We start from the raw sequence: 26,783 nt of genomic DNA on the forward strand, positions 1-26,783 counted from the left end.
AATAGAGCGTACCAACTGAAAATAGTGTATAGGTCACGCAAACAAACCTCCTTTCTGTCAATACCGAATTCTTTAGTCACTCTCTTGGGACTTTTAATGACAGACACTAAAGCGCCGAACTGCCGTTTAATCGATTCTCGGTGATTTGACCCCAAAGTTTGAGTTTTTACTCGGATGGCGAGGGGAATTGGCACGCATTCGAGACACCGCGAATTCGGGGCGGCCGAGGTGTATTTTCATTATAGGAGCAGCTGAGTGAAATGCTCGTTAGGGCCGCACAGCAATTTTAATTGGGGTGCTCGCTGACACTTGCGGTTTGCTGTGTTGAGCAAGGTTGTTCATTTTACGACGACTTTTATCCCCCTGCACTTATTATCTTTGGTTTCCGTCGTCAGAATAAAGGAGAAAATTGGATTCTCGAAAGTATGACGAACCCTGCGGAAAGTGGAAGAGGAAAAAAATTCACTTTGTCTTCAAAGTAATTATGGTTGCTTAGTTTCAAGACAGTACATTCAACTTTATAAAAAAAAAAAAAATATTTCATATCAAGTCTAGTAAAGTTAAATTTTTAGAAGAAACTTAATGATATTTGTGCAATGAACAGCTATCCGATTTTTAATTCAACCAATCAGTTTTATTATTTGTTGATGAAGTTGGTACTGCTGACGATAGCTGTACTGCAAATAACTCTGCAACAGCCAAAGAGCCAATAGAATTGGAGTGGAAAACTTAAGAAGGCTAATCAGATTGGCTCAAATATTAGTTCGCACTTTTACTAAAGGGTGTGTGGCCGTAAATATAAATTATAAAGTCACTCAATTCTAATTATTTATCTCTTAATCAGCTCTTAATCAACTTTTATCCTCATTTATATGGAACAACCCGAATTTCAAAATTTATCTTATTAATTTTGTCTTGAAAATTAATATCAAATTTACAAAATAAACTTTTAATCAAAATTTACCATTTAAAAAAACCTATTCCAAAACCGCACATTAAACAGTCTGGCTTAATAACTCTTGCAAGTATTTATGTTCTTGTGTAGGGCTGCAAAAATGTCAGCGAAACCAAATAGGGCATAAATTTTGTGCATATTCGGTCGAACACGCACATGCAAAAAGTCCATTCATGAATAAAAATGAAGAGATAAAGTTTCAGTACTGTCCGCAGAGGGAGCCACTTAAATCGGCCCGAAATGGGCAAAACAGGGCATTAAATCAGAGAGCATGCAAATGAGCGTGGCTCTGCGAAATTCCGAATCGTCTGCTGGCGGTGACTCACGAAATATATGCAAATCCTCTCCGTCTCTCTCCATATGTACATAATTGCTCTTGTTATGGGCAGGGTCTCGCACAGACACATTCAAGGAGCCGAGGTGCTTTATCCCGGCAGTTGTTATTCGCGCGTGAAGCACCAGGGTCACGCCGCGATTTTTATTCCTCGCCGGCGAGAGAAAAAAAAATATACCAAAGTGGATTTTGGTCTCTCGATTCCTTTGAAATTTTTTATGTATATTTAGTGCTTGATAATTCAATTTTTGTTTTATTTTTCTAATTTGTTTGCTCGCACCCTATCATTTTTCCATTCATTAATGCCACGTCAAATTACAGCCTAATTACTGCCATATACACGTTCTAGCTGCGAGCTGGTTTTTTATCGCGCGCGGATCAAAAAAGAGGCCCACCCTTGTCCAAAGCGCTGGCGTTTACACGCCGGCAATTAAGATGGATTTAAAAGACACAAAAAATCCTAACGAAGCTTCTCTCAGCTGAATAAATTTGCTTCAGGTCCTATCTCATGTGCCTGCCTAAAAGCTGCAGAATACTTCTTCTTAATTCTAATTTCAATTTGGCTTTAAACTACATTATAAATTATTAGGGTTTGAAATAAATACTTTAAGGTAAAATGCTATTGTTATTTTTCTTTTTGTTATTATAAAAATAATGATTTACATTTCATATAAATAAATTTATAAATCTCGATTCGTTCACAGAATGGAAATACATTTTTGATATTCTTAGGGCAATTAATCAATCTTTTATTAATCAATTGTTTCGAAACCAGCAAATGAAAATTAATTTGTAATTTCCAAGTTTATTTGGTACCTAAATTCTATAATTTAAGTTTTTTACATAGCTATTTCCCTATCACAATAAATGATAAAATAAAATGAAAATAATAACAAATTTCAAGCTATTTCTTTTAAATGTCCACGTTGACCTTGGGTTTTCTGGTCATCAATGTAGCCCTTGTGCAGTTGAGTTTAACTTAATTAATTTGGCCAGCTCAAAAAGTTAACTCCAATTAAATTTATCAGCCTCCTTTTCAGTGAGTTGCGATTGAGAAACTGAGTTTCCGAACACAAAGAGCCGTATGTGTGTGTGTCAGCATCAAGAAAGTGTGTGTAACGCGCCGTTTGAAGAAAAACCAGCTCCAGATCAGGAATTTGTTTTGGTCTGGCGGTGCGCGGCCAGTGTCGTCGCAGGCCTTTGTCAGTCGCCGCTCGCTCGCTCGCTCGCTTATTTTTATACATTCATTTCAACCCGTACGGCACGAACGACTGACTCAGTTAACCTTTGAGAGCGTGTGTATTTTTCAGTGTCAATATCGCTCGAAAACACGACCCGCACTCTCTGTTGTGCTCGAAGCCGCCGCCGCAACGGCGAGGGTAATGCTTTTATAATCGGCTGACGGACGCACAAATTATAATCCTCGAATCGCGCGATACCATCCGACTGGGACAAAAGGAGATGTGTTTTGGGATTTGTATTATTTGTAATCTGCTTATGATTTCGGCGCAAACTATGCAGCTGATGATGTTTCAGAAATAAAAAGAAAATTAAAGTGTTTATATCTTTTTCTCTAGTGCAGAATTGCAATCTGGAAGATTTTTTCAAGTTAAAATAAAATTCCGATTCACAGAGGTTATCAGTCTTGGCTTTAACAAAAAAAAAATGTAGTAGTTTAGATGGTGGCCCAGATGGTTTAATACAATTTTTTTAACCTATGACGCAAATAATTTTAAACAAAAAATGTTGTTTCCGTTTTGAGAGGATGTGAAAAGCATTACAATAGTTTTTCAGGTGGTCAGCCAAGGGTTACAAAAATTATGAATGTGGTGGGGGAATTTTTCACATATCAATTAGATCATTCATTATTTATATTCAATTAAGAAATGAACCATTAAAAGCTGGTCACAAGGATTGGGGACCAAAAAGGTCACTGTAAGATTTTGTTTGAGAAAATAAGATTACAGAATTTGAGTGATCTCATTGGTCCGAATTAGTCCCCCACCACCACATTCAATAAGGCTTTAAAATATAATGTGTGAAACATCATTTGAAAGGTCAGGTCGCCAGGACTCGGTTAGTGGCTGAAATTTGTAAATTAGGTCTAAAGTTTACTGATAAAAGGTCGATTGAAGAGTTTAAAACCTTTGATTAGTTGAATTTTTAACAGTTTTGCAGGCTGGCCAACTGCCTATTATCTAATTTTGATCATATCCACTTTATAATTGACTAAAAAGTAAAATTTTCTCTTTTCATTGGTTGATTATGTCGTCCAGGGTACAATCACTACAATCCACTTAAAATAATTTTCACTGCAATAAATAAGACAAAGCCGAGTTTAAAAAGTTTTAAATGGTTCCTCTGCTGGAATTCGATTTTGGCCGAAGTGTGCGCGCCCACTTAATGGAGCTTCTCTGCTGCGGCTGGACTAAAGTCAGACTGCGAAGAATGTGGTCGCGATGATATTATTATGGAGCAGCAGCCTCTTCACAAGGAATTATAACAAGAGAGAGAGAATATAAAAAGCAATGCGATAAAACACTCGCGCGCGGGGCACATGTATATCGCCCGCGAGTAAAATGAGGTTTGCTGTGTCATGTTGGCCACTTTTTAGTTTCCCATATTCTTTTTTGCTCTCTGCGGCGACGCATACCATTTGAATTAAAGCACTCGGCATCAGCAAGGTTCCTCCAAAGGGCGGCTAACAAGAGAGCAATTTGAATGTACATGACAGAGAGCAAGACCACCTGTTGCAAATTTCGCAGACGACCAGGAGACCTTCGCAACGCTAATAGATTCCATCCGAGATCTCCGCCTCCTATAATAAGACATATATTATAAAAAAAATCGAGCTTCAAAACTTATATAAATTACATTTAGTATTTTGGAATTTCGATCCAATTTGTTTGATTTTTGTGTTGAAAATTTAATTAAAAATTTATATCGGACCCTAAAATTTTAAAATATCTTATTTTGACTAAATTTTTTTCCATCAGTAAATTTAAAAGTAAAAAAATTCCTTGAAATTTTTAAATTAAAAATTCCCTAATTCAAAGTGAGCCAGACAAGGTGTGTTGTTTGTTGGTTGCTGCCGGGAGCGGCGCCCGAAACAATGGGACAGCGAAAAAGGGCAGACAAGACACTCTCTCTGTTATTAATTGAGGGTGGAGTTAATTTTTCTGGGTCTGCGCGAGTCTAAATTGCAGGGATAATCGAGAACGGAAATGCTTTCATAACACACAGGCCCCGCTCTATATGCTCATTTGCATATACAATTTTAATGCAGAGGGAAAAAATACACACAATTTGATGCGTTGAATCTGCGCGTGTATGTGTCGGGCGACGGCTCCGATTTCAATTCCAACCGCGATGATAATTGTGCATGAAAAAGCAACGAGGGTGTCTCGCTTCGAATGCGGGACGCCTGATTTATGTATGGCTGCGGAAATTCGACGCTTTAATTAAATTGGCTTACCAAAATTTAAATGATTTACTGCTTTCATGCTACTTTACAAATTACCTTAATTTTTCAATTTCTATTCTTAGGATCATGCATGATCATGTGAGAAGACCAAAACATTTTTTTTATTTTTAATTTAATAAGTAAAAGAAAACAGTAAAACCATCAAAATTTGAAATTTTATTTCAAAACAAAAATTTTCTCACGTAAGAAAATATAATATTTCTTTTGATTCGTGAAATTTTTTAATCTATGTGAGTTAATTACTAAATGGAATGTTTTTTTCAATTTGCTCATTTTGTCCCGTGGCAGCGCCGTCGAGCATCTGTGCATCTCAGCATAACTCGCAGGCGCCTGCAGAAATTCCGATTTCAATTTCCATGCAAATAAAACGACTCAAGTTGTAATTTCGCAAGAAATAAATTATGCATTAAAGTTCAAGTGTAATATACGTATGCGTGTAATACGAGAAATTAAATTTCAAAGTAAAGTGCAGTTTATTGCGAAAGCTGCATAAATAAACTCTCGGGAAATTCTTCTTCTTCAGAGCATGCAGGAGGGAAAGAGAGCCGTAAATTAATACCTGGAAGCCGTACACGCTCTTTTGAGAATCAGTTAAGAGACGGGAGATTCCAACCCCGTCTTTCTCAAACCGAGTAAAAAACACAGTCAAGCAGAATCGATTCGTTCCGTCTGCTTAGGTGCAACTCATGCGTCTTAATGACCGTCATCGAAAGGTCACTCGAGCGCCGCGTGTGCGAGCTCTCGCCACCAACTTCCCGAAGTGTAAAGGACACTTCCTAAAATTATGGCTCGCGAATTAAATCTGCTTCTAAACCGGCTCTCACTGTAATTGCACGGTTGCGACTACACTTATTAATTCCGAGTGCGAACTCAATGAAATTATCCAAATTATTTCAAAGGGCCGCCACACTTCCGGAAAATGAAAATTTCACAATTCTCACTTTAATAATTCCTCGTCCTTCTTATATAGATTCCAAAAATATACCTGGATTACAAAATGCCAATTAATTTTTTTAAGAAATCTGAACTTTCAGAAATTTCATTAAAAATATGTTGCCCAAATGTGAGAATTTTGGAATTTCACTCTAAATTTTGACTGGCATTTTATTTTCAAAGTAAATCGTCTCTTAAAAGGGCTGCTATAATATCAAGAGGAAAAATTGCCAATAACTTTACTCAATAATTAAGTCTAGAGTCTGGATAAAAATCCTTTTCACTGAAGATCCTGCTGTATCTCTGCACAAGGCTCATTTGTTAAAAATTCATTAGAAAAATATATTTTTCGCCAACATTCAAGGTTTTTATTGCCAGATTTTCTAATATGCAATTATTATTTTCAGAAAGTTGTCTGACCCTTTAAATAAATTTTTAATTAAAATCAACAAAGCAAATTTACATTAATTTAAAAGACCGGATTTCTGTGCATAAAAATTTAGCACTGAATAATAAACACCCATATATCGCGCGCCCTACCAAGGTGGGAAGTGCCAAAAACCAGTTTGCATCTCAACAGATGAGACTTTTAAACGCCTCCGAGACGTAGATATCTTTTGGTTTCGGAATCGACCGAAACTTGATGTCGGTCGGGTAATTTCTTTTGCAAATTCGGAGGCCGAAAAAAGGCTAAATCCGCTTTATGACATCAGTGCCTGAGAATCCCCAAAATATTTTTAGCCACGCTGCGTTGGAAGTTTGTCACTCGGCAAACGGTTTAATTAGCAACACATCTGGAAGAGATCTCATTACAAACTTGTTACGAATAATAATCTTGCTCGCAGATTATCAATCAATCATAAGCGTGTCAAATTGATTTTGAAGAATCAACAATTGTGTTGAGTCAGAGAAGACGAGCGGAGGCCGCGCGCTATCCGGAGAGAACATTTGAGATGTGTTACAAGTTTGTTGGGCTGCTAATTTGCATCCCAGAATAGATATTGTTATTGCTGCAGGGTAGTGTTAAAAGAATAAAAAAAATGTTCTCAATTCTTTTCAAAAGCTAAATTATATTCGCTTTTTCCAACAATAAATCTGAAATTAAGAAAAATGTGTGTTCAGAGATAAACGTTTCTAATTAAATCTGTTTAAAGCTTCAAAATTTATATAAATTTTATTTTCATTCATATATCACTTGCAACATGGAATAATCACAAAAAAAATTTAATATTTTGACCGAAATTGTCTCTTTTTAAAAAATTATAATTTTTTTCTTATTATTTTGGTTTGATTGTGACGTTTGAAGTTTTTGTTGCACTTCCCTGCGCCTATCCATCTTTTTCCAAGCGTGTCTAAACTCTCCTGAATTGTTTTTCCCTTGAATCGGGCAGGCCCGATTTGCATACGATCACCATCAATCTTAATCACCTCAAGCTGCAGCTCTTCTCAGCCGCCGCCGCCGCTCACAAATAATGGTGTGAGATAATATTTCAGGGCCCAGCCCTGCATTTCTTCCCTCTTCTCGGTAGCAACTCACGCGATTTGAATAACAAGTACGTTTATTGAAAAAGAAAAATGCACCGCGCCGATTGAATGAGCGAAGAGTGACACTGTAATGGGGCAATTTTGCGCCCGGCAAATAAATAATTGGCGCCGAGAGCTTGTTCGTCGCCCTCAACCGCCTTGCTCGAGAGAGGACTGAACTTACTGAACGCTAATTGACAATTATTGCGACAAACAGAAGAAGTGCAGATCCGTGAAATGAAACGTTAAGAGCTGGAAAAATGCATTACTCACTCAGCTTTACAAGATAGAATAATTCACACAATTATTTAACTGCATATTATTTTTCATTCTTCACAAATTATTTGTTTTAATTGATTTATTAACTATCATCAAGAACAACAGACTTAACCCTGAAAATTGTTAAATAAAAACAAACATACTGCCAATTAATTTAGGTTCCACATATTTTTTTTTTTTTTAATTTCTTTCCAGAGCTTCACAAAAGAGTATTGCTTTTTCCGAACAATCCGCCTCTCGCAGGGTCACTTTGTCAACTTTTTTCTTCTCCATTGCAAAATCTGCAACCACACAGGTGCCACACGCTTATGTGGTCTTCTGCTTGTTCCACGAAAATTTGCTCACATCAAAAATTTTGGACGAGTTGTGGCCACAAAAGTGGAAATTCTTGCTGCAAGCACTCTTGTATGCCTGCACTCTCATTTTCTTGATCATTTCAAATTCTGAGGCTGAAAATTTCTTATAGAAAAAGGATTTTTGCATTCTTTGAAACGTACGTAAATTTTCTCGGACACACTTGAGCTCTGCAGCATCCCTCGGCAGCCAATGTCTAGCCGATTTATCAACTATGCCACAAATTAAATCCGCAAACTCAAAACTCATCTTGTTCGGAAAATAATAATTTCTCATATCATTTATAAATTATGATCAAAAACTTACTCCAACCATTCCTGCGGAGCTGCTGCGGAGTAAATTAAAGTCTTGCCACACGCCGAAAAATTTAGAACTTTAGCTTGATTTAATTTTAATTTTTACCTCCAGTTTTAAAAATAATTAATTGTTTACAAATTGACTTCAGAACCATAAGTGTGTCCATCTAAATCAGTAAGTAAAAGTATCAAAATTATACAATAGTTATTTGGTATAAAATTCATACGTGCTTGTAATTCCTCGTGCATTTTTGACATTCGTCCTGGAAATCGCATTAAAAAGATAAATTACAAAACCTAGAACTTACATTGAAATTTATTCCCGTTCTGTTGAAAGAGTATTTGCAAGATTCTTCATTTGATTTAAGTTCCAAACATTTAGTCACACATGAGGAAACCTTTAATTTATACTGGCACTCCACAATTGAACTAGAATTTGCTTCAAATCGATTTAAAAAATATTAAGATGGTGAAAATAGCAATTTTTACCATAATCCAAAGACTGGAAATTCAAAATTAATAACAAAAACCATTGAAATGAGGGCAAGAAAAGTTACAATAAATAGACTGATGACGAGAGCTGGAATCATTTTGAAAAGAGGCAAACTGGAACTGCGTCATATAATATTTTGAATTGAGGAAAACATCCATATACTGAGAATTGGACGGAATAACCAATTTCCAACTTGTTAACTAAATTAAAGTTTTATTTTATTCTTCCGGTTAGAAATCGACCAATAGAAATTTTAATAAATTTTTCAAACAAAAATAGCCCGCTTTCTGATATTTGGGTGAATTTGATCTGAAAGTGCATTGACTCTGTCCAGCTGCAGCGCAGTTCAAAAATAGCTCAAACGCACACAATTTGAACTTTCATCGCCGCGCCCTCATAAAACGCCCAAATCCATAAATGCACCAGTTCTCACGTGTCTCGGCGCGTGAACTAACAAAAAATAATAACTCTTGAAGAATTTAAATAGAAAATATACACCCTTATTGGCCTGGCCACCATAAAAGTAGTTCCATTTTCAAAACACAAAGCGGCTGTAAAACAAAGGGCAGACTAAATTTTTTTTATTTTATACACACGACGTGAAGGAGAGGAGTGAAAAAAATTGACTGATGTTCCCAACGAATTAAAAGGGAAATGGGCGTTCCTCGCTCCGAATAAGGCGACTCAGCTTTTTATTTGCTTTGGAAAGGCTAATTTAAACGTCTTCATTATACCTCCGAATTAGAGGTTAATTGTATCTCAAAGTGTGTGTTGTTGTATGAGAGAGCAAACTGAGATTGAAATCAACTGAAAAATACTCACTCGTGGGTTGGCAACTGGGTTTGGGCGTACGTGATGGAGATGAATTAAAAAGTGTTGAGGAATCCCACACTCGTTATTTGACAGCTGCAGTTCCTTCCCTGCTTCTCCGAAAGGAGATTTCGGCTCCTCTTGATAAACAAACACTTTTCTGTATAAAAAAATTATAGTTCAAAAAATTAAAACTTAAGATTTTTGCAGGTCTCAAGTGAATTCCAAAACTTAAAATTGATATATTTTTCTTCTAAAAATCACCAAATTAATTGTCTTTTCAAGTTGCAATAAGAAAAGTTGAACTCAAATGATTAAGCTCAGTTTTAAGAACATCATTAAAATGGTACCCTCGTGTTTTGAATTAATATTTGAGATTCTTCAGTGAAATTTTGATCAATTTTAAAATAATCAATTCGATTTTAGGCAGTTTATCAAAGTCTTGTTCTGGAACTTTCCCTGACAATGAAATTTATTGGGTGTTACAATTCTCGGTAGGCAGTTTAAGTTTGTCTCTCCAAGGTGAGTTTTCTCAGAAGCAAGATGAATAAAAATTGCGCTCAATAAACCCCTTTGAGAATGCTGAGAACGCGCCAATTTGCATAAATATCAAATCTAGTGAACCACCTTGGGAATTTCTTCTCACAGCTTTTCCCTCTCGTCTGTTTTTGGTGTTTGTGAGAAAAAGTGCCACTTCTTGATCAAGTGAAAATTTCTTCGATATTGGGCCACTGTTTTTCGCGTGATTAATCGTGGACCAGCTCTGAAATTTTCATATAAAAGCAAGCAAGTCAGCCTTGGTGCACACAAAGGAGAGCAAATAATAATCGGCCTACAACAATAAAGTGCCACTGGGCATCTCCGGCACTTTCGATTTCAGCCGGTACGGTTTTTATTGTAATTAGCGCGCGCGAGCCGGCCGCCGAGACACGCAACTCGCACTTTTCTAGTCAAATAATAAAACTTAACCTGTTCAAAAAGGACAAAGCATGCAGCTGTCGGTGGCCCAGAAATTATTATTGCAATCAACCTCGATTTTCTTGTTCAACTTCAACAAGTTTTGTGTTTAATAATTTTATAAAATAGAGGGTTGAAACCTTCATAGATCAAAATTTATTGTAAATATTTTGGGAGAAAAATTTGTTTTTTTTTACTCAATAAAATCAGCCAACTTTGTTCAAATTATCATCCATCAATTTTTTTTACATCTTTTTAAATCATATTGCAGAATTTTATGAAAAAATGAAGAAATAGATCCTCTTGTAAGTAATGAATTTAAAAATATCACATTTTGCTTTTATTTCTTTTAATTTATCCACAGTACATTTATAACCAAAATATTTTTGAATAAAAATTCATTCCAACCGGTCAGGCTTGAATTCGATAAAACAGTTTTATAGGTTGTTGTTTTTTTCTTCTTTTTTTTAATAATTTCAAAATTATTACCCAAAAGAAAGTCATAAAGCAGTTCGCATTGTAACAAGATCTTGTTATGCTAATTTTGGCCAAGTTGAGAACAATTTGAGCTGAGAAATGCAATTATTACTTTTGCTGGGAGGCCGCCCATATATTTTATCTGCTGGGGATCTGCGGCTGGAAAACAAGCAAACGCCGCACACGCATTATTTATTATAATTCTCAAGAGTATAAAAGTAAACAAGGTTTGTTGGAAATACGGATTAGCATCGGTGGTCTCGGGAAAACAAGCGGCGGCGGCGCACGTTATTGTCTTTGAGAAAAAGCTGCTGCTCTTGTTATTGGGTTTTATGGCTTTGTGCCGGCCGGCGACACAAATACATACAAATTCGAGAGAGCAACAATGAGAGAGCAGTTCTAATTATCAACGCTTGAAATTATTTATACAAACGCACGGTAAAATTATTAGTTGCTTGACCGATGAATTTCAATAATTTGCCTCGGACGATGAAATGTTCCAATTTGGTTTTTTATATTTTCAATTAATAATAATTGATCTAGTTTAAAAACATCTTAAACAAAAAAAGAAATAGGAAAAATATTAAATTATTTAAAAAATAATCTGATTTGATTTAGCAAGTTTTGTCATCAGACCATTTCATTTGAATAATATACACACTACTAAAACGTATAGTTTAAGAAATTAACTTTTGACAAAATAATTTTTGTCTACATTTCAAAGAAATGCGTTTTTTGTTTTACCTTTTTTTCATCATCAACATGCAAGTTTCTACTCACCCCTTTCATCTTTATGCGTTCTCGTTGCGTCTTGCTCTCCGAGAAGGCACATAATTTTCAAAATTTTATGTGCGAGCCGCCCTGCGCAAGAATAATAAACCGATTTGAGCGCACAGAGAGCAAAGCGGCGGCAGATTTGGGTCAGAAATATATCTCGATAAATGCCGCGTTGAAAGGTCTCTGTTTAAAAATGCATCAGATTAATTTACCTGCTGACACACAGATTGACGTGCTTATTCACTTTTCAAACTCGATCGATCGCCTCCAGATTTATCGCTTCGATACAAATCTGCGAGATTTGTTTTCACATCACGGCAACTTTATTGATTCCATCCACTTGATAGTCCTTACAAGACTGAAATCAATTTACGATTTAAATAAAATCTAAAATTCAAAGCTGTCAATAAAGTTGAACGAACCATCAGTGCAACAGGCATTCATGGTCAAACCTTTAAAATTTATTATGAAACAATAAATTTAATTTTTTAATTCAATTGAATTTTTATTAATATGCGTTAATATTAAAAACTTACTTGTTGATTTTATTTTTTAGTAATTTTTTATATATGAATTTAAGGTTCTGGGATTTTTGTAAATAGAACTTTTTATATGAATAAAAATTAAATTCAAAAGTCGATATCCAAACTTTCAATGCTTCGTGAGGCAAAATTTTATGTGAAATTTAAAAAAAATTGTCTCAAAAATTAAAAACAAACTATGTAATGGAGTTTTTTTAAAGTATGCAACTTTGTCGTAGAGGATAATTCAAATTGTCATATAAGGCCGCTTTTATAACTTACCAGAAATTGTTGTGCAATCAAGTAAATCATTAATTAAACGTGCACATGTCGTCTAGGTTAATCTGAAGCTCATTAAGCGAGTGCAGCGTTTCGACACTCGCGCTCTAATTGCATTCCGCCGCTTTCCTCGCCGGGGACCTTTTTTGGCAGGCGGCACATTAGCTCTTCAAAGAAATAGCGATTCCTTGTTTGGACCGAAAACAATAAAACATCAATCAAGCTAGGAGAGACAAATTGCAGAGAACTGGAACGACTGCAATACCAGGGACAAAAGGACACTTTTTGCATCGTTTCACTTTCAAATTGCAAAACTGATTTAAAGAAAAATTAAATTAAATACACTTGAATGTCATCAAAGCGCTTTGTTTATGGATTATAATTATTTATGAAATTTACCTCGAGTGTTAGTATTGAATTTTTAATTTTTTTAAATTAAATATAAATAAGTATAGCATAATTTCATGAAATTTTGCCCATAAAAAATTCACACTGAGCAATAAGTTATTAAAATGTCCACAAGTTTAATGTAAATTTTAAGGTCAAGCTATTCTATTATTATTTTAATTTGATATTATTTCATTTGATTTTAATCAGGAAAATTTTGAGATTTTATTTTTAGAAAATTCTCATAAAAGGCCATTTTTATTATATACATGGTTTTATATTAATCACAGCTGTCATTTGAGACTTCATTTACAGTTAAATAAAATTTGAACAAAATTATTCCCTCCGATTTTTAGTTAAATGAAACTCGTTAATGAAAGGCTATGAAATCCTTATGATAATATTTATTTGTAATAAATGTAAATTCCAACGAAACTCGCACGTTTTAAAAGTTATGCAAGCAATTTTAATCGCGGCGAATTCATGCACGCGGCAATAAAATTGCAGCATTGAGAGTCCGAGAGCCCGCGGCGATCGAAAATCAGACAAATCGGCTCCAATTGCTCACAAGAGAGATGCTATCGACCATCGCTATTATTACTCTCATTATCGCAGTCGAGCAATTACACACAATTGTATAATTCACATCGAAAACACAAAACTCCTTGTTAATAAATTTAATTGCCATTATTAAATTAACACGTGTGCATTGTGAAGGTTGCGTAACAAACAAACGATGCCCCACAGACACATTTTTAATTGGCATCGCGATATTCGCACCACGAGTTTCACTTTTGCTCCGGGGGTTGCTGAAAAAGCTGCTTTGTATGTATGGTGGAAATACAATAAATTGGCTTTATTCAAAACTTGCAATAAAAAGAAGTTCCTGTCAATTAAAGAGAGTAAATTATGATAAAAAATCTTGCATTTCAAAAAGTGGATCCAATTCAGTTATTCCATTCTGAATAAAATTTATTTAATTTATCAATTAATTTTCATTGAATTCTTGTTCAGTGTAATAAACAAGAAAAGAACAAAACAGATTTGTCAAAACAAAGAAAGAATTAAGGCATTTGACTCCCAAAATTTATTTGTTTGTTTTTGAGTGGCTCGTAGCGTGCAAGTCTTTCTTTCTCGTTAATTATTCATGAGCGAAAAGACAAAAAAGCGGACTTTGTATAAAATTGGCCACCTGTTGTCTGTCGCGGTCGGGCAGCTCTCCTCGTTGTCCGCAGGGATTCCGAGAAATTGAAATATCGCCCTAAATATTTCATCCGCGGCGTGCTCTCTCTTTGAGCAATCACGAAGCAGTTTGTCTGTGAGATTGAATGAAATTTCGCTCCTCTCGCAACCAGGCGTCTGAGATCGGAGTGAAACACCTCGCACGAGAAATCGCATTTTGATTCTTGCTTTAAACGCTCTTTTCCTGCTTTCGAAGTAAATATTTTATTTAATTTCAAATGGTATTTCAAAGACTAACATTGGTGAATATTATTATTTACGAATGTGAAAGTGGATAAATCCGAATTATGATCCAAAATTTTGCACCCTTAATAACGTTGAAACTGGATTTTGCCTTTTACCGCCAGAAGCATTTGAAAATTAAACTTCCCTCGAGGTTTCAATTCATTGACACAAAGAGTAGGTGGAGTGACTGAATCCCTGCTCTATAAAGAGGTGCAAATTTTTTGATTGCAATTTTGGACTAACGATATTTCTTTGAATTTTATTAATCATTATATAAAATTATGTTACAACTAGTTTTGTACCTGAAAAATGTGTTTAAATGTTTAGCATTATATTATTAATTGCCCTATTTTAATATAGATTTATAAGAATTTTTTTTTTTAGATTCATATCAATTAACTTGTTTTATGAATCCCATTCGTTATTCTTTTTCAGTTTGAGGTTGAAAAAGGACAACACATTTTCTAATTACATGACTTGTCTTGTATGATAATAAACGGGAATGTTAATCAGCTTTCTATAGACATATATTAGAAAATAGTAAAGCACTAATTCGCCGAGTCATTAACCTTGATTCGAGTAGCTTCGCCAAATAGTACGGCGAGTGTTGCATCACCGCAGACACATATGTATATGTAATTCATTGAGTCTTTCTTTGTTTGGCCTGGGGGCCGCCGCGGCTGCACGCGTGGGACCGCGAAAAAAAGAAGTGTCGACGCGAATACAAATTGCAAATAGTACAATATTTGAATTCGCGAGACCGACGTCTTTTTCTTATCTGATTTCGCGCGCTAATTGCACCCTCCCCGCGTGACTAACTCTGCACATAGATGGCTTTATTGTCGTGCACGCGCTGTGCAATTAATTACACTGCACCGGCGAGACAGACTCGGCTTAACCCGCGGTGTATAATTGAGAATCGGATTATTTGCGCGATTGCACTGCTCTCTTAAATGCGAGGCTTCTTACCTGAAAACAAATAGTTTATGAAAGACAAAGTAGCACACGCTTGCTATCTTGGCGCGAACTGCAGTAGTTGGAGCAATTAATTTTAAAATAAACCAATAAACCTGATTGTGTTTAATTTATGACTAATATTTGCAGGATATGTTTGTTTGGAGAATAAATACGGAGCGTTGAGGAAGAGATGTTATTATTTTGTAAGTTAAGTTAGCTAAGCTGAAAAAGGGTTAAATAAAGAAGAAAAGATTATGCAGATTTATCAGTACAGCGTGTCTCGTAAGATGAAAAGTTACTCTTAATTTTGAATACTTAAATAGGGTGATAAGTTTATTTGATGAAATTTTTAATATCAGTTCCTGGCGATCAGTTTTTGATAAGATTATTTAATCAAATTCCCTAAAGCTAATTTTTGAAATTCTAGAGATTAACGTCCTTAAATTTCATTTCTATATAAATGGGTGTGTTTATGAATGTATAAATAAATCCTGGCCGTTCTTTTAAGTTAAAAAATTTTAGCTTATTCAAAAGTTTTGTTACAATCAGACCAATTTAATAGCGTAAAGTTGATATCCAAAATTTTTATTTAATAATAAGGATCACTTAATCAAAAATTGATCCCTGGGTATTCTAACTACGTATTTGATTCTGATGGAAGCGTAAAAAAAATATTTAATCAACAATGTAAAAAGTATGATATTTTGGATAGAAAACTTATTTTTTTTTATTTAATTTAATTATTTAGTTTTTTACAGAATGATTGTCCCCTTTGAAATATTTTGCAAAGAAAACTTGAAATGAATATTTTATACCCAAATGGAGGCAAATAAGTCCTGCGGACATGTCTAAAGACATAAAGTATTCACGTCTAGCATTTGCTTAATGTGTTTAGACAAGGTTGTACTATTGTCCAGCTGCAGAGTTATAGTACCTGCATACCTAATTCACCGCGTAATAATATTTCCTGACTGAATGCGAATCGTTTGAATGAACGGCAGGTGGTCCCTAGGCTCGCCAAATGTCGCTTCTTTGAATTCTGAATGAAATCGAAAGGGAGGCGCGACTCTTAAAAGTGTTATAAAAAAAACTGTCAGGTTATACAAAAAACGAATGTTATAAAGTAAATTATACAGAAGATTAAGAAAACGGTGAGAGGCATGAACAGAAATTTATGTAAATTAAAGGCTTCATAAATAATAAATAAAAAGAAATATTTATATCAAGCCAGAGGTATTCAAAAATATAAATTTATAATATAAAACACATTATTTTGAATTATTTTTTTGTATTACAAAAATGTAATAAATCATTTCATTTTAATTGAATTTCTAATAAATATATAAATCATTTATTTGAATTTAAATTCTAAGATATGATAGTTTCAATAAATAATTTAACCAAGATGAAAATAATTAAATTTTTCAAAACTAGATTTATTGCAACGAATCCAGTTTTGTTTTGATTTTGAATCGCACGTGTTTGTTAATGGCGAAAGATAATCTTCGTCTGTCCGTTTGGCGGCGGCGGATAAAACACACCGAGTAAATCATGATCGCAATTACCCTGGATCGCCTCGGGGCAAAAACCGGAGCAATATGCGTGGGAAGAGGCTCGCGCATAAATTCATTCTATTTGAATGTACACCGAGTGAACACACATCGGCCGGGCGACGCAGCCAGCGGAGTGAATGAAATTTTAAACAATGGCTCGTGCGCCTATTTAGCGCAGACACTGACTGCAATGTGTGCCCAGAGTGAGAGATAGAGATGGAGATAGACGGGAAAATCATCTCGCAGGCGCCACACACTTGTCGCCGAATTTATATCAGCGGAGGCACCACTCGGCCGCGCGGGGTTCAAACGCCCAGCCAACTTACATAATTTGATCAAACGACTCAAGCCGAAGAAAGGATTTAATATAAGATTTTTTCATAATTGAAACACAATTTTTACTAGCTTATATTTTCTAAATACATCAATCGAAATTGTGTATTTTTTTTTAAGAAAAATAATAAAAACTCAGTAATAAGTTATAATTTTTGAACAAATCAAATTGGATTTATTCTCCCTATTTACAAAGTCAAATCAAGTCTTTTCAACAATGATAAAGTTTCCAAATTTTTTCAACAATTAAATTGCCAAAGATGACTTCTATTGCCAATAACGAGTCCATAATCATTATGCATTCTACGAAATTTCCCACTGACCTTTCTATTTTTGGTCTCCAATCGATTTCTTGTGACCTGGCATTTATGTACATGTAAATGTCTTTAATCCTTTTGTTTCACCTTTTACAATTTTGGCATTAAGAGAAATTATTGCAAATTTTAGGCCGTTTCTCATTTTCTTGCTCTTTTTAAAACACATTTACATAGCTACTGATCCAATGATGTTTGGCTCAATTTTTCAGTCAAATAAAATATAAATTAAATTTCAGATTCTTCAACCTATTTAGCCCCTTTTCTATAAAAAATTTAATTAACGAAAAAATATTCATTTACGGTTTCGTTTTGAAAAGCTTCATTGAAATTATGGAAACTAATAAATTAACTAAAATATTACAATTTTTGAACTTTATAAATCTCTCCAATTTTGAATTAGGTCTCGGTTTGATCTTGAAAATTATTACAAATAAAAAATCTCTCATATTTAAATTGGTCCTGGTGTTATGAATTTGCATCAAACAGCCATAAAAAACAAACAACGCCTTAATTCGTTTGCCAAGTTCTAATGAGTCACTTGGCAATAAAACGACCAGAGAAAAACTTCTCTCTCACTCTCTCAGCTGTTAAAAATTAGCGCTTCCTTAAACACGAGAAGAGACGTTATTTTCCTTGGAAAAAACACGCATATTTTGCAATATTCTCTCTCGTGCACGGGTTATGATTGTTGGATGGGCACGCTGGATGATGAGCAAACAATGCGCCCATAAAGAAGGCGTGAAAACGACGATTAACATTTCATTGACCTTCTTGCTGCGCGCCAGTCTGCGCTTTCGCATCTCGCCATTATTGCAATGTAAGCCGCATAAATTACAGAAATTGCACAAAATGAGTGTGAATTTTTATAGTAAAAAAAAATCAATAATTATAAAATAAATTAGCAATAAATTTGAAAACATGCAATTTTTTGTTTAAAAAAAATTGGGTTATTTTTAAAATTCAATCTTGAATAAAGATTATTAAAAAAGAAAAACGATTGACATTCAGGAAGAGAAACAATTTATTTTAGTTTTTTCTGACCACCCACTTTAAGGTCAGGAAAAGCAACAAAGCACTCGTGGTCTTATTCTCTCTCTATCTCTCTTTCATTCTTTATTCGCCGGCAGATTTTGCATGTGTACGACGTTTGTATGCTTGCACGAGATAAATATATGCATGTATGTATTTTTACGTTGTGCAGAGGAGCAGACAACATCATCAAAAGAGCCTTTTATCAAGGCCATAATAAATAATATGCCGTGGCGCGAGCGCGCGCGCAGACACGTGTTTGTAATTTATTGTTGCACTTAAACCACCGAAAATGAAGCTTAAACTCTGGAAAAAGAGTGTGTTTCTCTTTTTGTTTTATGCGATTCCGAGTGGTCCAACGAGCAGCTTCCTTTTTATTTGTTTTTTGTCGTCCGGCTGGTCGGCGGACGGCGTGGGCGCTCCACTCGCTCTCAGGGAGTTTTCTGGTAGCTAAGTGTGCATTTCCCTTTTTCGGAAGGTGGTTTGTTAATAAAATTATATTATTAAGTGTGTATTATAAGGTTGCAATGCTAGTAGGTAGATTCTTTCATCATATTTTGTGTGTCAATTGGTAAACATATGGCTTCATTGTGTGGGGGTGCGAAGAAGATGAAAAGAAAAAAGAAATAATGTAAATGTAGGAGGTTTAAACAAGATATTATTAGTAAAATATTTATATTTATTTTGTAAGTAGTAACATAAAAATTTCTTTTTGTTCTACTTCCAACTTAATATTATTTTAAGTCTGAAATTAAAGCAAAGTTCCAAGTTTAGTCAAAAATAATTATAACTTGTAAAGAAATTTAAAAAAATTACATTAAAAATTTTGCTTTACTTAAATTTTATTCCTCGTTTTAATAAATTGTTTGCATTATTTTTAATATTGTTTCATTTTCAATAATATTAATTTTCGAATATAAACATCCAAGTTAAAAAATAAAACAATAATTATTTAAATTCCAAACCGGTTTGTCAAATTTCATTTTTGCTCTCAGAAATTGATTGTTTATGACGGTTTATTAAGGACTCCTTACTGACATAGCCAATGCAAGTTTTACAACAATAGCAGCCATTTCTCAATTATTAAACAATTGAAAATTTAATCACCTGTGTTGTACAGAATAAAATTTAAAATTAGTTTCCTTTTTTCATTCACATCAGTTTTCCTTTCCTGGGTAATTAAGTTTGCTACATTAATTAAAATTCAAAGTCCCATGTTTAAATCTTTAAATTGAATCTCACCTGCAGCAATTAAAAAGCGAAATTGGAATGTACACGATTCTTTGCTCAGCCTTTCAATTAAACCCGCGCAAATCCGCGATCCGCACCATTGACAAGAACACAAATTCCTTGACTCGAGTGCATGCAGGATTTAATTAAAGAGACGTATTAATTGAGGAGAAATCTTACATTAATTAAATTCCTTTTTTTTTAATCTCCGCGTTTTTTCGTGCACCTGCCCTACGCAATAAATTTCGCCCGCCTGCTGCATTCTTGTCTCGCGACAATGAGGCAGCTCTCTCGAGCACAGGAACTCGACATTGTTGTTGCTCTTTATCTCGAGCCGAGAGCAAACACGGCGGCGACTCGTCTCTCGTCGTGAGCCGGATAATTATAGGTGGGTGGTATCCGGCGCCGCTGGCTCTCCTCCTGCAATCGCACGCCTGCATCTCTCGCGGTTTCCACCGCAATTTGTTGCTGCACAAGAAGCTACGAAAAAATATAATACACTACAAAATTCAATCTCGATTCACCTCACTAGAGGTTATTAAGGAATAACATTTTGCCAAAAAAAAAACAAGCGAGTGTTGGCGAGGCAGGTTTTAAAAATGTATAGTTGAAAGTTGTAAAAAAACTAGAAATTTTATTTTAAAGATTTTTTAAATTGCATTTTTTTTTTAATTTATATGATTTCATGGCTTGAGAGAAAATAGGATAACGGTAAATTAATTTAATATTTTAAAATCTTTGTAACTTTGCGAAAATAAAAATTGTCCGTCTACTTATAAAATTATGCGACTATGAGGCTTTTAAGGAATAAAACCAGATTGTTGTTTATTTATCAACTTTTTTCAATCTCTTAATAAATAATCAAAGTTATTTTTTGCTCAATTTCTCTGCAAATTAAAAATTTCACGCATTTTTGCACATAAGTTCTCATTATTTGTGCAAGCTAGTACTTAATTTGGCAAAGCAGTGAATTTATTTCAAAATAAAATGCAAAATTGTGTGAAATTTTAAAATTTCAGATAAACATTTCAAAAAATCGCTCCTGAAAGTTTCCCTTCAAAAAGAGATTTCGATTATTTATTTGAGTTTCTTAAAAAAAGTTCAGAATCTAAACTGACATTGGCCTGATTCTCTTCGCAACCCTTTGCTGCTCTTTGTTGCGTCGGCTCAGAAAAAAAGCGTTTCCACTTTGCTGTTGGCAAGCAGCAGCCGAGCTCCGTTTTTTATTGTATTTCTCCTCCAGCTAGGGTATTTTGATAGGAAACACAAATAGAATGCGGCAGCACCCACGCCGCCTCCTTTTCACACTTAGAACGCAGCATGTCATTATACAATACCCTTTTAAAACAACCCTTTCCCCTCATAATGACCGTGTAATTCCGTTCAAGCTTTTTGATAAAGATAAAATAAACAACCACGTTATTTTTTCCCGAAACAATTTCCCTCGACCGCGACGGACAGGTAGCTAGAAAAGGGGAGGAATTTTTATACATACACACGAATTCGTTCTTGGAAGAGAAGCGAAGTGGAAATTGACATCTAGGCATATAATAATAAAAAATGAAAAGCATTATCCCGAGATAGAAGGAATTCTACTCTGTGATGATGGGTCGTAAATATCGACGAGTCTCATGTCTAGACTCTCGGTGGAAAGCTTTTTGATTTATCCCCGCGCGCGGATTAAACCGCAGCTTTGGCACAAATTGCGCCCGGACTAGAGAAGAAACAAAACAAACAAAATGATGTCGTTACGGCCTATTGATGACGATGACGGCCGTATCATCCATAGTGAAAAATCGAGACGCCTTTATTGCAAAAAGTCAAATAATGGAAGGCATGGGTTGTAAATCCGCCTAGGATTATATCAATATTTTTATATCGAGTAACATTTTGGAATTTCCTAGTTGCGAATTTTTTGTTTATTAATCCATTACTGAGGCACTCACTGCACTTAGCAAGATGTAATAAAATTCTTAAGTAACTTGTACTTAAAGTTTTGAATAATAATTATTAAAACCTCTCCATAATTAATATATGTTAACAATTATCTTAAATAAAACTTAATTAATGCGGATATTAAAAATTTTTATGTGCACACAGATTTTTCAACTTTAACGTTATTTTAAGTGGATTAAAACAGCTTTTAAGTGGACTGGCAGTTAGTAAGCCTGAAAAAAATCGACTTGAAAAATTCTTTCACCAGCAACATCAATTTAAAATCGTCTTAATCCAATGTAAGAAGGTTCCTGATGAATTGTGCTCCACTTCATCTTTATAACTAAGAATCGAATCAGACTTCAGTTATTTTTTTATTGGATTTTTTACAACTTTTAATTGGCGGTGTTAAAAGTTATCAAAGAGCTGACAAATCTTCTTCACATCAATCACGTACAGAGCAACAGTGTTGTTGCTTTGATTGACATTGTACCGCAGCAAAAAGCTGCAATTTGCCGATCTCATCCCTTGCCCTTATCGTAATTCGGGACGAAAGAGGCGCCACTCCATCATCCTATCTGCGAGGGTCATCTCTATAATATCATTTCGACTCGCGCGGTACGAACTTTGAACTCGGCAGGCGACAAATTTTACGTGTGTCTATATCGAAAATGACAATGATTGTGTTTGGAGACGATGTGTGTGGCCCTCTCTGGAAATTTATTACCCATTTTTCGTCGTCCCGGCGATATAATGACGTGGAATTCCGCGTTCTCCCCAAGGCTGCCCGCGACATTTAAAATGCATTAAATTTTAAAACCTCTCGATAAAAAGCTTTTGCATTAATACTCATATCTCGCAATTTATTCTTAAAGTATATGTACATTTTTTATAAAGTGTAACTTTCTTATCAGCGTAATTAGTAAACGGTGCAGAATTTTCGACTAATGAAAACAGAGCGCGGTGAATGAATTTGCCAAAAGTCCATCAATCACCCGAAAGTCAATTAAAAATATATGCTTCTTCTTGTTGTTGTGAATGGAATGGGAAATCGTGACAGCGATAATAAAAAAATATACGGGCGGCTGCACCAAGCGAGAGAAAAGAAAGGAAGAGCGAGATGTTGAATTAAAATAATTTGTTGGCCTGCCCCGTAATGTTTGCTCGGTCGTTCAGAATGAGACTTGGGCAGATTATCAAAGAGAGGTGCAAAAATAGCATAACAGATACAGAAAGTAAAATATTTATTTTGATCAAAGATCAAACTATTATTTCAAATGAGTTATAATTAAAAACAGAAGATTTCAGTTGGTCAAACTTAAGAAAAAAATTAGAGAGGAGAAAAGTTTTGACAAATAGAGTAAAATCAGGAATTCATTTGATAGGAAAAGCAGAAGAAGCTCCAATGAACTCGTGGATCTAAAAGGTTGCGAATATTATTTTCCGCAATTTCTTTTTCCACTCTTGAAATTTTATCCAATTTAATTTACAAAAATTGGCCCTTTAAAATTACAGGCTCATTTTACAAATTAAAATCAATTCTAATATTTAAAAATTTGTGATTTTCAATAGACTCTTTATAAACAACTTATAAGTCAAAGTCAAAATATACATCTCACGAAGTTTTCAATGGGCTGCCGTGACTAACTGAAATTGCAGTGTTGAATAGTCCTCGTTATACATTGCGCGCGGTGATCTTTGTGCCTCTCTTCTCGCCTCCTTATCACATCTCATTCAGAATTATTTCACGCTCGGCCGGCCGCCCATTATAAATCACTGCGTATACATTCTCGAAAATCATCCCTCAGCGAACACAATCTGCAGCCTTTTTCTGCTGATTGATCGGCCCTGCCGCGCAATGAGCCAACAATGAGAAGGGGTTCATCGACCTCTGCCCATTCCATTTATTTGTTTCGCAGTCAATATTGTGAGATATCTGGACGTGATCAGATCCTTTAATTCCCGCAGCAGCATTAATGCACTCGAGACCTGTGGGTTGTGAATCTCGCCTGGGTCCGGATTCGCAGTTTCTCTTTCTTAACTCAATTATGTATCGAGTGTCGCGTCGAGTAATTGAATTACAAACCATTGCTTCAAAATGCCACGGAGATCATTTTTCTTCAGTACTAATTTGAGTCGATTGTGCGCGGGAGGTGATTGATGACGTACGCTTAGGTGCGCCATTGTTTCTACAAATTGATTGATTTCCGTTTGAAATGTATAAATGGTAGTTTACGAGTCGCTTTTTATTTGCTCATCAATTTTACATCAAATAAAGATTTATTGTTCTTTCAAAACATGATGTTAGTTGGTTGTGAGAATATTTTTTGCATAACAAACTTTTGTGTGTTGGGGATAATTTTCTAATTTGCAACTAATTTTCAATGACTTATCATAAAAAGATTATTTTTTTTGGAATTTGTCGAGGTTTTCAAATTTTTATCTTCCAAATTGTTCTAAATTTAAATTTAATTATTATCGTATTCTTTCCAACGCCTCAATAATTTGATTTCCAATTTTTTTTACTTCATTTGCAACAAAAAAATTTCATGTTTGGATTTTAAGTACAATCTATACTTTTTTAATTTAATTAATTTCTGTTCTTTTATTATCTGGTGTATTCAATCATTTGAATAGTTGCCAATATTCTCAATCAATTCAAACCGATCAAGTGGAAAGCTTAACCCTTTCAACACCTAATCCGAAACTCTTGTGACATTGAAGAGATGAATCACCTAAACCACCTTAGATCGTCGACCCGGCTAAACTTTTGAAAACAAACCGGTGCCTGTTCTTTTCCAATCTTCTGTAATCCCACGGGTGTAAATCCGTGCCCGGACGACGCTGGAATTAGAACAATGGCTGTTGTAAAATAAATAGGGACAAGTTTTTTAGCCGCCGCGTCCATGTTTGGGTGTACGTAACTTACTACACACATTGTGCAGTGCCTCGTTTTTTTCAATACGCATACATATAAGATCGAATATTCCCTGTTTTAATTCGAATATATAATTTTATTTGAACGCACCTTGTTAAAGCCTCCCGCGCTCGAATGATGAATCCGCGATTATTTTTGCAAGCGGCCGGCCGCGCCTGGTTTATTAGGCTACTCTATTATAAAATAGGACGCGTGCAGACGGCCCGATATTATGTTAGCCTGTTTATTTACCTTCGAATCTGGGCTGATGTGCGAAAAGTAGGGGAGACGCAAAATTGGGGCTGAGATGCGGCGCGCGTGTCATCAGCCAAACAGTCAAATCAGCTGTTCTTAAAGAGCGATCATCAATCCTGCAAAAAATTCACTGAAATTTCAGCGTTGAAAAATGTTAACTTGAATTCAATAATTTCAAAATTACATAATTATGCAGGATATTAATAATAAAATTTGTATTCTTTGTTACATAAGCACAATTCTTACAATTAATAGATAAAAAGTCTTATTAATTAGATGAATCTCAATCAAAAAACAAATAAATAAATAAAATGATTTGAAAATTACTAGAGATTCTTGTAGTTGTAATTGTTGATAGTGAAAACACCCTAAATTAAGTGAAAAAAATGCATATTTTATAAAATTTAATTTTGTCCTTAGTAATAATTTTTATCTTTAATTTGACATGAGTAGTATAAAAAGAGAAAAAAATGTAATGGAATTTGATTTAAAAATTAAATTTATTTAAATTAAAATGACTAATTACTGAAAATTTAAATTTTTGTTGTGATTGTTGTTTCAGTTCGGCAGAACAAAAGTCGCAAGCTGAGCGTGAACACGGAGCAGTACGAGGCCAAAAAGCAGCTGGCCTATTTCATCCCAACTAAACTGCCGTCCAAAGTCCCCCTGCACGAGCACGACGTCCTTTACGGGCAGGACGAGTTGTGGAGGAAGGCCGGCAAGCAGCATGTGCAGCTGCCCAAGGCCTTTGGCAAGAAGCAGCCCTTCGGCCACTTCATCCACAAGGACGACGAGCTTTGGGACCCCACACCACAAGTGAGTGCTTCAAAATTTATCTTTTATTTCGTTTTGTTAAATAATTCACTGTGACAATGCTTTTCAAATTGTGACGTTTTGATTCAAAGTTTCTCGGGGATATTTCTTTATAAATAGCCGTTTTAAGAGAAAACTTCGGACTGTTTTCTCCTTTTTAGAAGCAGAATTAAAAAATTTGTAGTTGTTTTTAATTGATAATAGCAAACATTGGTACAATTTTCATTGAAAACTTCAACGAAGTGATTTTTGTTAAGAAAAATTTATTTAAAAAATCTGTTTTGAAAGTCAAAAAAATTTTAGTTGCAAATTGTGTTTATTGATCTATCACAAAGGCAAAATTTTAAACAAATTATTTTAAATTTTGCCACCAATTTTTTATTTTTACTTTCTTAATAGTGAATAAATAGTAACTTGCAAAAAAGATACTTTACCAGTTTATTTAGCCGGTTTTTCTTATCACTATGGCTATTAGTTGGGCGTTTTTCCTACAGCTGCTTGGCTTAGTTCACTTTTAGTGCTCGAGTTACTGTGTTTTTGTGCTGCCTCAAGAAGTGTAGTCTGGATTATACTAGATAATATGTTCCTTCAAATTAAATATTTGTTTCTATTTATTTGTCTCAACTTTTTGCAGTACGAATTCAATGCCTTCGGTCATCACTTCCACCTCGAACTGAAGCTTGATGCGTCGGCGTCGTCGGCCACGCAGACCCTGCGGGCGCACCACGTTTTCAGGAACCACTCGCACGTGCTGCCCATCCACAAGGACGCGAGCCGGTGTTTCTACTCGGGGAAGGTGCTCGGCGACGCCAGCTCGCGGGTCAACCTCAACCTTTGCCATGGAATGGTGAGTACAGACAAAAAAATACCTGAACCTTAAATTGTTTGATAGGAAACTGCCTGTTCTATACCAAAAAATAATTAGTGTGGTTGAAAATTCCACATAATTTAAATTAAAATATGACGAGTTGGGATGATTATATTAGAATATAATAATTAATTAAATTAAACTGGAAACTGGAATACAAATTTCAATTGGAAGAAAAAGTGAATCGTTTCATTTATGAGGATTTTCAATAATATTGCTTTTTGAAGACTTTTTTGATCATTTAGTTTT

At 34.9% G+C, this 26,783-nt stretch overlaps 1 protein-coding gene across 4 annotated transcripts in view; it reads left to right on the top strand.

Annotated features, from left to right (window-relative positions):
* The window catches only part of LOC132192907 (A disintegrin and metalloproteinase with thrombospondin motifs 9-like), a 97,449-nt gene that overhangs the window by 11,668 nt on the left and 58,998 nt on the right, over positions 1 to 26,783 (top strand). For all 4 annotated transcript variants that reach the window (XM_059613128.1, XM_059613127.1, XM_059613125.1 and 1 more), the window contains exons 3-4: positions 25,416 to 25,669; positions 26,301 to 26,513. In XM_059613128.1, coding sequence (XP_059469111.1) covers positions 25,416 to 25,669; positions 26,301 to 26,513 — 467 coding nt within the window. The remainder of the gene's footprint in view (positions 1 to 25,415; positions 25,670 to 26,300; positions 26,514 to 26,783) is intronic.

Source organism: Neocloeon triangulifer, unplaced genomic scaffold (genome assembly GCF_031216515.1).
Source record: "Neocloeon triangulifer isolate White Clay Creek 2 clone unplaced genomic scaffold, ASM3121651v1 ptg000003l, whole genome shotgun sequence".
Classification (NCBI taxonomy): domain Eukaryota; kingdom Metazoa; phylum Arthropoda; class Insecta; order Ephemeroptera; family Baetidae; genus Neocloeon; species Neocloeon triangulifer.